This window comes from Rhinopithecus bieti, unplaced genomic scaffold (assembly GCF_001698545.2).
Source record: "Rhinopithecus bieti isolate Rb0 unplaced genomic scaffold, ASM169854v2 scaffold_23816, whole genome shotgun sequence".
In the NCBI taxonomy this organism is placed as follows: Eukaryota; Metazoa; Chordata; class Mammalia; order Primates; family Cercopithecidae; genus Rhinopithecus; species Rhinopithecus bieti.
The window spans coordinates 2054378-2069203 of NW_016811019.1; the positions used below are offsets into that span (position 1 = coordinate 2054378).

A 14826-nucleotide genomic window follows, 5' to 3' on the forward strand; every position below is an offset into this window, starting at 1 on the left:
TACAATTTTTTTAGTCCTAAATTCCCCATGTTCCTGTTTCCTCACCCCCTGAAAATGCAAAGGGCCAGTGTTCCTGGTTTAGGGACTGTGACAAGGGAGGCTGCTGGGAGAGCGTGGAGCATGTGCTACCTGGGCACCTTGGAAAGACGCATCCTGGCAACTGCGCCAGGCAGAAGACTGGGCAGCCGCAGGTTTAAACCCTGGGCTTCCAGGCCCAAGAAGGGGGACTGGGCCCTGGGGAGCTGTCCCATCACAAGAAATAACCCTGGATGCCAACCACCCAGAACCCTAACACCTTTTCTCAGGCAGGGGCAGGGAGGGGTGAGGAGATGCCAGGAATGAGGTCGGGCAAGGAGGCTAAGCCTGGAGAGCCTGGGCATGCAGCCCGCCCACTGGTCTGCCTGGTCCCTTCCATGCTGGGGTGGGTGGAGGCTGAGGGTGGTGGAGGGGATCACAAATAAGTTATCTGCCCCTGGGCTCTTGCCATCCTCTTGGTGCCCCATGGCTACTCCAAGGACGTGCCCATCCCCAAACCCAAATCACCCCAGAGCCGAAACTGCTGCTCTTTCCTCCTGGGTGGCACCCACCCACCCCCTGCCAATCAAAACTCCCAAAGAACTCTTTTCTCTGCCCTGTGTAAACCTCTTTTGTGATTAAAGTAATTCCCAATGAAGGAACACATTCTTTTCTGAATGATCTGTAGGCTTAATCTTCCCAGGGCATATTTGCATTTCAAGTGGTGTGCTTGTACAGATAGAATTCATCTGTAATTGGCAGAATGAAGGGGCGCTTACTGCAGGGGAGGGAGGAGGTGGACTTTCCCAGGCCCCCTGGGCCCCTCCCTGATGTCCTCTTCTCTCCTCCTCCACACCCATCCCCTCAGTGAGGGGTGGAGCTGGGTGGATTTGGAGGTTGACTGAAGAAGTGCAATGGCTATTATTCCTTTACTAATTGAAACTTTTTATGGTGAGACCTAGAGTTGCCAACTTCTAATTTTGCGGGTTTGTTTTTATCACTGGTTTCCTAACACCATCACTTCACAGCACCAAAACATGAAGGAGGAGGTCACTTCAGTCTTCTCAATGGAGTAAATTTAGCTTTACACAAATATACCACAGGGTTGTCAGATTTTTCATTTTGCTACAGATTGGTGCAAACCTCACTGGGGTCTGGCATTTGAGAACCACACACTGGATGGCCCTCAAGGCCCTGCCCAACTCTAAAAGGCCGCAGTTTTCAAATTCCACCATCACACTGCGTTAAAGATGCATCGCCAAATGTGAATCATTGATGATGATGTCCATTTATCATAGTTGCACATAACTTTCTATAATGGAAATGGCTCCAGGAGGTAGGACAATAGAGGGAGACTGAAGAGCAGGGAATAACGAAAGTTAGGAGCAAACGAGGGGGCAGATCGGGAAGAACACCTGCCCCCCAAACCTGAATCCATCTTCCCAGGGTGCTCTGTTAGACTCCTGAGCTGCAGAAGGCACTTTCTTTTTTTTTTTTTTTTTTTTTTTTTTTTTTTTTTTTTTTTTTTTTTTTTTTTGAGACGGAGTCTCGCTCCGCCGCCCAGGCTGGAGTGCAGTGGCCGGCTCTCAGCTCACTGCAAGCTCCGCCTCCCGGGTTCACGCCATTCTCCTGCCTCAGCCTCCCAAGTAGCTGGGACTACAGGCGCCCGCCACGTCGCCCGGCTAGTTTTTTGTATTTTAGTAGAGACGGGGTTTCACCATGTTAGCCAGGATGGTCTCGATCTCCTGACCTCGTGATCCGCCCGTCTCGGCCTCCCAAAGTGCTGGGATTACAGGCTTGAGCCACCGCGCCCGGCCTGAAGGCACTTTCATATTCCTGTCCTGGAAACGTGTGTGTGTGTGTGTGTGTGTGTGTGTGTGTAACAGCACAGTAGGTGGGCACAGCACCTGACCTTTATGTAAGTTCCCACCCACGAAGCCTCACCCCTTAAAAATGCTCCCTGTGGCCTGGCCTTGCATATGACACTGTGCCCAACCCCCAAGCAAAAGACATGAAGATGCCAGAATGGCACATGGCAGATGTCTTAGAATGTGGGGACGGGGGACAATGAGAGATGCCAACTCTGAGAGGACAAGGTCCCAAGCCCTCCAAGGAAGGGGCCGGTTTCCAGCCTTGGTTTGTTTCTTCACAGGCCGCCCCAGCCCTGGCTCCCAGCTTTTCTGGACCTGACCAGGAGGCTTTGCTCACAGTTTTTCCCATTCTCATTCCAGGTGTGTGTGGCTGCTGCAGTGCCCTACGCCCCAGGTACAAAAGGCTGGTTGACAACATCTTCCCTGAGGATCCCGAGGTGGGTCACGTCTCTGGCAGGCGTCGTGGCTCTCACGGTCCAGGCAGGGCCTCTGACGGGGGCAGCTTGGAAGCCAGGCCTCCTGCCGGAGGGCGGGGGGAAGGCAGGCCCTGTCAGGGTCCCCAGACACTGAGCCTTCCCAGAGAAACTGGAACCTGGGCCACACCACCTGGGCAGGGGTGAGAGGCTGCTAGGGACATGAAGGATGAGGGCATTTGGATCCGCAGAAGGCAGCTGAAAGTGCATCTCGGTATGCTTGTGGCCATCACTGTCCAACCGAGACATCTTTCTCCTGCGTGTCTCTGCGTGATTGCCCCTGGAGCTGCTAACTCTGAGTGATCGTAGCTCCCTGCTGCTCAGTGTGAGGACTCCCCTGTCTTGGGTTGGGCTCAGGAGCCCAGGTCTTTCCCCCTGGCTGCCACCCTCTGTGTCTGCCAGGTGTCTAGGGGCGTACACACAACTGGCCTGGCCTCCAAGCCACCTCTCCACCCGTCAGGCTGCTTTGTGGGTTGTGGTCTGGGAAACATTGGGATCTGATGTACTTGACTTGCTCTCTGGGAACCAATGGCCTGTCTTGATGGGAGCATCCTCTGTAGAGCTCCCTAAGAGCTGCAGAGCTGCCTTCGTCCTGTGTGTGCCTCGGTGCCGGCTCTCCAACATTTGGGGTGTTTGTTTGTTTGTTTGTTTGTTTGTTTTTTGAGGGGAAGGAGTCTCGCTCTGTCGCCAGGCTGGAGTGCAGTACCACGATCTTGGCTCACTGCAATCTCTGACTCCCTGGTTTAAGAGATTCTCCTGCCTCAGCCTCCTAAGCAGCTGGGATTACAGGCACGTGCCACCATGCCCAGCTAATTTTTTGTACTTTAATTAGAGATGGGATTTCACCATGTTGGCCAGGATGGTCTCGATCTCGTGACCTTGTGATCCGCCTGCCTTAGGCTCCCGAAGTGCTGGGATTACAGGTGTGAGCCACCGCGCCCAGCTTGGATGGCTTTTAATGATGCTGTATCATCTATTCTTAGACACACACACATATGGTGTGTATATATATACACACCAATACGCACATACATGTATGCATTCATGTGTATATATCCATACACATCCACACACATATAAACATTATACATTTGTATCACTTGCTATTCTTTTTTTTTCCCCCTCTGAGATGAAGTCTCGCTCTGTCGCCCAGGCTAGAATGCAATGGCGTGATCTCGGCTCTCTGTAACCTCCACTCCCCGGGTTCAAGCAATTCTCCTGCCTCAGCCTCCTGAGTAGCTGAGATTACAGGCACTCACCACCATGCCTGGCTAATTTTCATATTTTTAGTAAAGACAGGGTTTCACCATGTTGGCCAGGCTGGTCTCAAACTCGTGATCTGCCCACCTCAGCCTCCCAAAGTGCTGGGATTGTAGGTGTGAGCTTATAACTAAAACTATGTTTTAATCATCTGCCTGTCACTGAAACCCACATGTGGCCTGGCACATCCATAAAGGGCACTCTGTAAATACTGATTCAGTCAAATGATTATTTTTCTCTAGACTTGAACTCATCTAGCCGTAGTGTGGCCACAGTGAGCACAAGTTGTTTTCTCCTGCAGGATGGACTGGTGAAGACCAACATGGAGAAGCTGACCTTCTATGCTCTCTCAGCTCCAGAAAAGCTTGATCGTATTGGCGCCTACCTCTCTGAGAGGCTCATCCGTGATGTGGGTCGTCATCGATATGGGTAAGTAGTTTGGAAGGGAGGGAGGGAGAATGTCAGGAACTATATTGTTAGGCTAAACATAGGGTCCTTTTAAGAAAATGATGGCCAGGCAGAGTGGCTCACACCTGTAATCCCAGCACTTCAGGAGGTCAAGGTGGGAGGATCACTAAGTTCAAGACTAGCCTGGGCAACATAGCAAGATTCCATCTCTACAAAAAATTTAAAAATTAGCCAGGTGTGGTGGTGCACACCTGTAGTGCCAGCTACTTGGGAGGCTGAGGCAGAAGGATCACTTGAGCCCAGAAGGTCGAGGCTGCAGGGAACCATGATTGTGCCACTGCATTCCAACCTGGGTGACTCTCAGAGTAAGACTTTGTCTCAAAAAAAGAAAAAAAAAAAAAGAAATAGATTATCAAACAGACCAAGAAAACTGGGGACTGGGGCTAAGGAGTATATCCCCTGTGATCTTCCAAAGGCAGGTGATGCTGCTGCCGAGGTTTGGGAAGAAGAAGGTGTTGGCTTCCTACAGCACCTCTTCCAGCATCCATTCTCTCTTGTGTTTCCATACAGAAGCCCTCATACAGTCTGGGGCCTTAATAAAAATTAAGGCTATGATTGCACCGCCATCCTCATCCAACCTATCCTGCCTTATCCCACTTACTGTCTTGAAAACTAAGGAGGAGTCATCTACATTCTAATAAGAAGACAGAGTTAAGGGCAATTTGTCCATTAAAAATACACTTAGGTGAAATATTTATCAACCTTCTGAAAAGAAGGGCTTTCTATGTTTAAAGAGTGAAGAACTCTTAAAGCAAGTGACTGATCAATAGACTTAACTGTTGAAAAATTTAAATATTTTGATGTCAATGAAGAAGCACTCAGACCAGGCACGGTGGCTCATGCCTATAATCCCAGCACTTTGGGAGGCCGAAGGGGGAGGATCACTGAGCCCAAGAATTCAAAACCAGCCTGGGCAACATACTGCCCATCTCTACAAAAAATAAACAAAAATGAGCTGGGCGTGGTGGTATGCACCTGTAGTCCCAGCTACTCGGAAAGCTGAGGTAGGAGGATGGCTTGAGCCAGGAGGTCAAGGCTGCCGTGAGCTGTGTGTGCGCCACTGCACTGTAGCCTGGGCGACAGATAGAGACTCTGTCTCAAAAAGTAAAAAAGAAAGAAAAGAAAAAAGAAACACTCAAAGTTTAAGAGACAAACAACAAAAAAGTATATTTGAAAATTAAGACAAAGGATTCAAACTTATATATTAGTAGCTCATACCAAATAGTGGGTGGAGTGGAGAAACTGAGATACTAAGAGATTTGAGGCAAGGGCCACAGACAAGCGACTTACAGGAGAGGAGAGAGAACTTGCCACACACGTGGGATGACACCCAAAAGACTTGTGATCAAAGGTACATAATGAAATATTAAGATACTAACTTATTAAATTCATCACAAAGGAAATATAATTTCCAGTATTAACCAATAGATGGCAAAATGGGAGGCATTTTCATTCTTTTCTAGAAAGAGTACAAATTGGTTGAAACTCTCTAGAAAGTAATTTTGAAATAATGTGTCAAGAGCTTTAAAAACACTTATGCCCTTTGACTCAGTAATTCCATTTCTATTTGTTGATCCCAAAGAATCCTTTTTTTTTTTTTTTTTGAGACAAGGTTTTGCTCTGTCACCCAGACTGGAGTGCAGTGGCATGATCTTGGCTCACTGCAACCTCAGCCTCCTGGGCTCAAGCCATCCTCCCACCTCAGCCTCCCACATAGCTGGGACCACAGGCGAATGCACCATGCCCCGCTCATTTTTGTATTTTTTGTATAAATCGGGTTTTACCATGTTGCCCAGGCTGGTCTGGAACTCCCAGGCTCAAGCAATCCTCCCGCCTCGGCCTCCCAAAGTGTTGGGATTACAGGCATGAGCTACTGTGCCAGGCCCCAAGGAATCAATGTTAAATACAGTCTACCTTCACACACAGAGATGTTTGTTATCTTGTTATTTATAAAAATGAAAAAGTGGAAATGAAATGTCCAGCCGGAGGAGAATAGGTCAGTGAATCATGGTGTATGTCATTTGATAAAATGTTATCTAGTCAATGAAATTGGTGTTTATAAAGATGCTTTCCATATAATTTGGAAAATGCTTTAAGTAAATGAAAACCAGAATCCATAATTATGTAGACAGTATCTGCAATAAAGTTAAAAAATCAACAACAACAACAACAAATCTAAATGGCTAGAAAATATAGTAAAAATGAACATACTGGCCAGGTGCAGTGGCTCATGCCTGTAGTCCCAGCACTTTGAGGGGCTGAGGCGGGTGGATCACTTGAGGTCAGGAATTCAAGACCAGCCTGGTCAATATGGTGAAACCTCATCTCTATCAAAAATACAAAAATTAGCTGGGTGTGGGGGCATGTACCTATAGTCCCAGCTACTCAGGAGGCTAAGATGGGATAATCGCTTGAACCCAGGAGGCAGAGTTCGCAGTGAGCTGAGATCACACCACTGCACTCCAGCCTGGGTGACAGAGCAAGCCCCTATCTCAACAACAACAACAACAAAGAACGTACCAATATGTTAGGAGTATTCATTTTATGAACAGTGTGGCTGGGGATTTTTGTTTTGTTTTGTTTTGTTTTGTTTTGTTTTGTATCTATTTTTTCTATGTTTTTCCTAAATATTCTTTATGTGGATGTGTTACTTCTACAATAAAAAACATGAATTGCAGAGCACATTGTGTTTGCTGCCCAGACATCATGCCACAATTCAGAGACTGAATGTCAGGAGAACGCTCAGATATTCCTGGTGGCGTTGCTCATAGGGGCTGAGGGTTGGGTGGATTCAGGATTCAGGCCGCGGTTCTCAGTCCTGTTGGTTCCATTCTCCACTGAGTCTTTTTTTTTCTTTTTGAGATGGAGTCTCACTCTGTCGCCCAGGCTGGAGTGCATTGGCGTGATCTTGGCTCACTGCAACCTCTGCCTCCTGGGTTCAAGCGATTCTCCTGCCTCAGCTTCCTGAATAGCTGGGAGTACAGGTGTGTGCCACCATGCCCGGCTAATTTTTGTGTTTTTAGTAGAGATGGTGTTTCACCATGTTGGTTAGGCTGGTCTCGAACTCCTGACCTCGTGATCCCCCTGCTTCAGCCTCCCAAAGTGCTGGGATTACAGATGCGAGCCACCACACCCTGCCTCCACGGAGTCTTTTATAGCCATCCTCTACTTTCATCGACTCTAGCCTTTCTCCTGGTCTAGGCTCTTCTCTTTTCGTTCAGATGATGGCAGTAGCCTTGGACATAGTCTCCCTGCTCCCCATCCTGCTCTTGTCCTTCCGGGTTAATACTGCTATGTATGATCTTCAACACACAGACCCCAAGCTGTACTTTCCTAGCTCTTTGAGAAAAAAATCCAGCATCCTCAGCTTGACTTCTGGGGTCTTCCACAACCTGCCTGTAACCCCGCCAAGCCCACCACCCCCGCCACACCTGCTGTAGACCCACTCCACATGGACTGGCTGACCACCCAACTGGCTCTGTGGGTCTTTCTGGTGCTCTCCCTCACTTTGATCTCTTTGATGGGCCTCCCCCTGCAGCTGCCCATCAGCCCCACTGCCATCTAAGGCCCCTTCCTCCTGGCAGGAGAAGACAGAGCCAGTCTTGAACTACAGTGAAATGTGCATGGTGCTGATGGGGTGGAGAAGTCTAGAAAGCACAGGCCTCACCAGCGAATCTTAAATCAAGCCACCCTTGGTGTAAAAAGCAGGATCCAAATCAATATGTTTCTGTAATCATTGTATATAATAAAATGAGGTTACATCCTGAATAAGAGCAAATCTACCATGCATGCTGATTATATTAAGGGCCTGGACATATTGTAAATTATACTCAAGCAAGTAAAAATGACTTTATCCTAGGTTGAACCTAAAACTAATATGCTAGCTCTAACATTAAACACTTAATACTAATTTCACCAGCTCTCTCTTCAGTGATGGTTCTCTCAGTAAAAAATGTCCTAGAGCCAGCAGAGCCACTCAGAATCATTCTACTGCCCTTACAACTGCAATTCAAATTTAGTACCATTCTGTTAAAAATAGCCATTGTGGCCTCTAAGTATTTAAACCCTGAAGGCCTCACTAAGGGCTTTGTTCATAAACATTTGGAGAAGAAAAATCTGTTAGATTTGATCTCTTATTCTGTCTCTCTTTGCCCTCCCCGTCTTTTTGTACCCAATGCCACATACATCATCATTATCTTCCTCATCACTGATGGCAGCTTTGGAAGAGTAAAATATTCTCATGCAGACAGGGTGAGAGGCTGTGTCTTCCTGCCATGATGCAGGTGTCTGTATTTGGCGTTTGACCATACGGACATGAACCTTGGATGCTGGACCCAGGGGCAGAACCACCCTCATCTGCCCCACTGCCTCCCCACGTTGTCACCCCATTTCAGTTGTGTGTGGACTCTGGCTCATAGGTGTTTAGCATAGGGATGGTGGTGGGCAGCCAAATGTGAGCAGAGAGAGGATGAGATGTGAATTTCAAGGCATTGTTCATGGGCTTGCAGTATGATGGGCAGTGATGTGCAGAACAGCGAAAACCGAGCAGTCCTTCTATTTTCCCTTCTCTTTACATTTCCCTTCCAGTTCAACTCCAATGTGATCACGTCCCCTAGAAACTAAGGGAGAGCAGGGGAGGGAACAGCAGTGCTGGGCAAGACTGGCTCAGTCGACAGTGACCCCTGAGCGTTGATGGATACAGAATGCCATATAAGACACCGTCAGGATCCCCAGTGCCTGGAGCTCTCACCCAGCTAGGACCAAGCCGTGGTGGATGGAGATGGCCACGCCAGAGGGTTGGGCTTCTCTAATCTGAGGACCCTGGCCCTGGAGCTGACCCAGAGGCACTCCTAAGAGATACACATTCACCAGAAGGACCCTGAACTTGGTTGGAGGATGGCTGACCTTGAGATAGGGATACCGCAGACGCTTACTAGATGAGGAGGGTCATCCCTCCCTTCCTTAGCTGAGGTCAGCCCTCTCTCCCTACTTCTGGACTCCTAAAACCCAGAAGGTTCTGTCTAGGAGTGGGCTGACCAAATGCACTCAAACCACCTGGAACAAGAGGTTCTTTGTCCAGGCCACTGCTCTTGAGCAATTCTTGCGCAATGCCTGGCCCTACTAAAGCTGCCTCCCTCATCCTGCCTGCTGACCCTAATCCCTGACCCTGGATCTGCCTTTCCTCTCCAACTAACCCTGGTTCCCAGACTTTACTCCCCACTCCTCCTTTCTTAGGCCAGTTCAGATTCTCAGACCTGTTATGACTTTGTCCTTCAAGGACACCCACCCCAGATCAGATCTCTGCTGGTAGTAACCTTCTGACCTAGGGATCCCAGGTTCTGTTCCTTTTGAGTGTGTAACAGATTAGACACACTCAAGAAGGTTACAATAAAATAGCACAAACATGGAGAGCGTTGGACTCGGGGCTTCCAAGGTCCCATTGACTTCGAATTATCTAAGATGCTTTGAAAAGCTCAAGTTCATAATTATAAACATTCCATCCTTACTATTGGATCAGAGATGAGGAACAAAGGATCATGTGTTCAGAGAACTGGGCCTTGTACTTCTTTACTTTTCAGTTTCACTTCTACCATAATTTTCGCCTACTACCAAAATGGAAATTTTCCACTTTCCACTCTTGGTAAGTAGCCAATTTATTTTTTTATTTTTTTATTTTTTTTCATAGCAGATGGTTTTTCCATATCAGGAATTTCTGGAATTTTTTGCAGGAAGAGGAAAAGCAGTAATCTAAGCTCTGAGGTTCGCGAGGCCTTGAGTTTCTTCTCTTGCCCAACCCCACCCCTTCCTTTACATCATTTAAACACCATAATAATGGTGAAATGCCGCAGATCCCTTCATACAGAAGGATGCCGGGATGATTCGTAAGGGAAGAGAATCCCAAGCTGACTGCCCTCATTTCTTACCCACCATGCTTGGCTGCCTGAAGGTGTCCAGGTCTCTCTGCAGGGAAAGCCTGTCTCCTTTGGAAGGGCTCCAGCCCAGTCTGCTTCCCCAACCCTGCAGAATTCAGTCTCTACACAGTGGACCTGAAACATACTGGGACTGGGTCTGCAAGGCACGGCAGGTTTCCTGGATGGTGATTGTGATGGCCTCTGAAGGGCGAGGCTGCAGAGCCAGGAATGGCTGTCCCGGGAGCAAGGAGGAATGGTAGGCATGGCTCCCGCTCACCAGAGGAGCTCAAAGAGCCAAGGCTGCCTTTGTATTTGAAAAACACTCTGTGGATAGAGCATGCCTTGATCCATTTGTGAGTGGACCCAGATAACTATTCAATAATACTTTAATTTAATATCATTAAAGAATCATTTAATAGTAGTTGACTCAGCTATTCTAGATAAAAGAAATAAACATTTTGTAAAAGTGGAAAAGAACATTTCAGCATTTAAAGGCTGTTTTATTTTCTGGTTGCTTGGTGTAGAAGTTAGCTCAAGGGTACGTAAGAAGTAGCTGATATCTTTTTAAAAATTTAGAAGTCATGACTGCTGTTAATTTATTTTTTTTTATGTTTGGATTTGCAAAGCTAGCTTAAGTATGAGGCAGTCTGACTGCAATATCTGAAACTGGGTAGCTGTCCCAGGAGGTATTGTGGAGCCTTGTGTTGTAGCCTTGAAAGAGCTCCTGAAATTGTCCTCTTGTCATCCTCCCTATGCTTTTTGTTCACCCAAACTTTGTTAAAAAAAAAACAAAAAAAAAAAAACAAAGACTAGCTAATCAGGAATTTTTAAATAGGCCAGGTGTGGTGGTTCACACCTGTAATCCCAGCACTTTGGGAGGCCGAGGCGGGAGGATCATCTGAGGTCAGGAGTTCAAGACCAGCCTGGCCAACATGGTGAAACCCCATCTCTACAAAAAATACAAAAAATTAGCCAGGCGTGGTGGTGGGCACCTGTAATCCCAGCTACCTAGGAGGCTAAGGCAGGAGAATCGCTTGAACCCGGGAGGCAGAGGTTTCAGTGAGCCGAGATTGCGCCATTGCACTGCAACCTAAGCAACAAGAGCAAAACTCCGTCTCAAAAAAAAAGAAATTTTTTGTTTTTAAATATCTGCCTAACATTCAATGATGGATATGACTTGGGTCAAGACATAAAGAAGAACGAATCTTTTAATTCATCCTTTATTACATTTACAGCATGTGACCCTGACTTTAGAGTTTCAGGCACCTTTAACATTTTAAAGTCCTGTGGTGGCAGCTTTGCTGCGATCTTGCAAGAGAGGCCTTTTGCTACTTCATTTTGACTCAGGGAACATCAACCTGATTCCTGGGCACCCCAAGTAGGCTTTACAGTTTTCTGCTTACTTTACCTCCCCTGTATTTTCTTTGTATCAGGAGGTACTTTTCTATTCCACATGATTTGACATTACAAGTAGAAGGATCACCATCCTGTAATGGGCACATGTGCCCAAACTCTGAGTTCATGAAGCCTTGCAATGGTCTCCCATTTAGCAGGATAGGAAACATTTCTAGCTCTTGCTTCCCTTTCCAATGAGGCCAGTCACTTGGTTTGCTTTGGATTGCTCAGAATTCACCTTTATTTGTGCCATCAGGTTTCTAAAGCACTCCCAAACCTGATTATTAGGTGCCTGTACTATTTAGAGTATAAAGAAACTCAAAAGACAGTGGCTCCAGCAATATGAAAGTGCTTTTCCTCTCTCTCACATCAGTCTGGAGTAGGCCAGTGGGCTCTACTCCATGAGGTCATTCAGAGATCTTCAACACATGGCTTTCATCTCTGGATCTCCAGTTGTTTCCACTTCCCAGCTGGTAGGAAGAGGGAAAGAGAGAGGACATAGAGGGCAATTGTGTCTTATAATCAACAGATGCTGATATTGTTCACATCACTTTCTCTTAATTAATTAATTTATTTGTTTGTTTATTTTTGAGACAGGATCTCACCCTGTCCCCCAGGCTGGAGTGCAGTGGCTCAATCATGGCTCACTGCAGCCTCAACCTCTCAGGCTCACGTGAGTCTCCCACTTCAGCCTTTGAGTAGCTGGGATTACAGGCATCCACCACCACGCCTGGCTAATTTTTGTATTTATCATAAAGAAGGGGTCTCACCATGTTGCCCAGGCTCTCTTGAACCCCTGGCTCAAGCAATCTACCCACCTCAGCTTCCCAAAGTGTTGGGATTCCAGGTGTGAGCCACCATGCCCTGGCCACTTCCCCTCATTTTAATGGCAGTGTTTTAGTCATGTGGTCTCACCTCACAGCAAGAGAGACTGGGAAATGGAGTCCCAAGTGAACAGCCACCTGCACAGCTAAAATTCTGAATTTCTAGGGAAAGGCAAGGGGACATATTTTAGGGGAGACATCTAGCATTCTGCCTGGGAAATTTAACTCCAAAACTGTAAAGGTTTTAACCAGAATAATTTCTGAAAGGTTTGCAGCAGCTTCCTTGTTAGAAGTTCAGAACAAAACAAAACAAAACAAAACAAAACAAAACAAAACACAAAACCTCTCTTTCTTTAGAATGCAAAAGCTTTCTAAGTGAAGGATGTATGTTTTATGATGTAGACATTACTAGTTATGTCACACTCTTGGAACAAATATGGAGTTTGAGCTTAGAGGTGCCCTTCTTCTTCTCATTAGGAATTTGATTCTTGGCATTTTTCTTGGGATTTATGAGAAGCATTGAAGAAGACGACTAAGATAATTGGGGGTTGTCCTGTGAAGGCTAGTTTGGGAGAACTTGAGTATATTTAGCACAGAGGAGAGAACAGCAAGAATAACAAATGAGACTGTTATTTTCAGGGGTTGAGGAGCTGGAGGTAGGAGATGGCATGTCCCTCTTTTTTGCTTATTCTGAGAGTAGAATTGTGAATAGAGAATAGAGGATATTAGGCTTTAGGTTGACATTTTATTTTGTTACATTAGTCCATTCTCAGGCTGCTATGAAGAAATACCCAAGACTGGGTAATTTATAAAGAGGTTTAATTGACACACACAGTTCTGCAGGGCTGGGGAGGCCTCAGGAAACTTACAATCATGGCAGAAGTCACCTCTTCACATGGCGGCAGGGGAGAGAATGAGAGCCAAGCAAAGAGGAAGCCCCTTATAAAACCATCAGATCTCATGAGAACACACTCACTATCACAAGAACAGTATGGGGAAAACCGCCCCCATGATTCAATTCTCTCCACTTGGTGCCCCCCTCAACACGTGGGAATTATTACAATTCAAGGTGAGATTCGGGTGGGAACGTGGAGCCAAACCATACTAGTTGTCAGTCATCTAGTGAGAGGACTTGGCTCTTTGCCATTGGATGTTGTGTATTCCTGGTTTCTGAAGTTGTTCACTCAGTCTTTAGACTTCAGAGGAATTGTTTAAGTAGTTTAAAGACTTAGTTCACATAGGGAACATTCCTCTTGAGAAAAAAATTTATTGTGTCCATTTTGTCTGTCTTATTCCCTGGGTAGGGAGTATCATCCAAACATAGTAATGCTGCTAACCATATTGCTTGCATAGTACTTTATCATGGAATTTCTGAGGCTTCCAAACACAACACCTGCAAATTTTCTATTCCATAAAGCTGGTCCTCAGGCCTGTCTTAGATTCTTCATAAAGATCTTGACTTCCTCCCCACTTGAGCCATCTCTCTCCATCCTTGGAAACCTCATGGGACATCATGCATGATTTTCTTGTAGGATTTATTTTCCCTTTAAAGGAATATCTGTGTATTTATCTCAGCTTGTTAAGTTGAAGGACTGCCTTCTTCATCCTTACACCCCCTGCACTGTCTAGGACAGAGCCTTTCCACAGTGGGCACTCAATAAACACTTCTTGACTTGGATTGGATAATTCCCCAACCTCACAGAGTTTAGACTTAGAGTTTGCTATTGTGAGCATCAATCTTGCTCTTTGTGTTGACTCATGAAATGCTCTATCTCATCCGTCCTCCTGTTCTTAATCTGTAAAATGAGGGGCTGGATGAGTTGGTCCCTAGGCTTCCTTCCAGCCCTGATTCATTCTGACTCAGTTCTGGGCTGGAGCAGACACTTGTTGGAAAGGCTATCCAGACGTTGGCAGCCTGTGGGGGAGCCTCATAACCCGGATGCTGCATTGCCCAGGTCACTGCGCTGACACCTTTCATGCCCCGGTCAGGCCATGGGGTGGCAGGGCCACAGCCGGTGACGGCGTGTGCTGCCCTTCCCAGGTACGTGTGCATTGCCATGGAGGCTTTGGACCAGCTGCTCATGGCCTGCCACTGCCAGAGCATCAACCTCTTCGTGGAGAGCTTCCTCAAGATGGTGGCCAAGCTGCTGGAGTCGGAGAAGCCCAACCTGCAGATCCTCGGCACCAACTCGGTAAGGAGCGGCCCAGGGGGCTCCAGGTCTCCCAGCCGCATCCTGGGGATTGGCAGGGGAGAGGGAGACCTTGGGGTCGTCACTGTCATGTTCTGTTCCTATTTGGTTCCCAACCCTAAGTGTGATACACTGCTTGTTTTAGGGTCTCCCTTTGTGTGAACAAAGGGCCCTTTCATTTTTTAATTTAAACAAGTATATAATTTATATAGATATATAATAAAATAATTTTTAAAAATAAAATTCACCACTTTCAAGCATCCTATTTTAAACCCTGTGGTGGCCGGGCACAGTGGCTCACACCTGTAATACCAGCACTTTGGGAGGCCAAGGCAGGTGGATCACTTGAGGTAAGGAGTTTGAGACCAGCCTGGCCAACATGGCAAAACCCCCATCTCTACTAAAAATACAAAAAAAAA

At 46.7% G+C, this 14826-nt stretch overlaps 1 protein-coding gene across 1 annotated transcript in view; it reads left to right on the plus strand.

The window, feature by feature from the left end:
• EFR3B (EFR3 homolog B) overlaps positions 1-14826 on the plus strand; it is a 114686-nt gene that overhangs the window by 49729 nt on the left and 50131 nt on the right. Inside the window, exons 2-4 of the mRNA XM_017893387.1 lie at positions 2247-2323; positions 3921-4048; positions 14260-14410. Coding sequence (XP_017748876.1) covers positions 2247-2323; positions 3921-4048; positions 14260-14410 — 356 coding nt within the window. The remainder of the gene's footprint in view (positions 1-2246; positions 2324-3920; positions 4049-14259; positions 14411-14826) is intronic.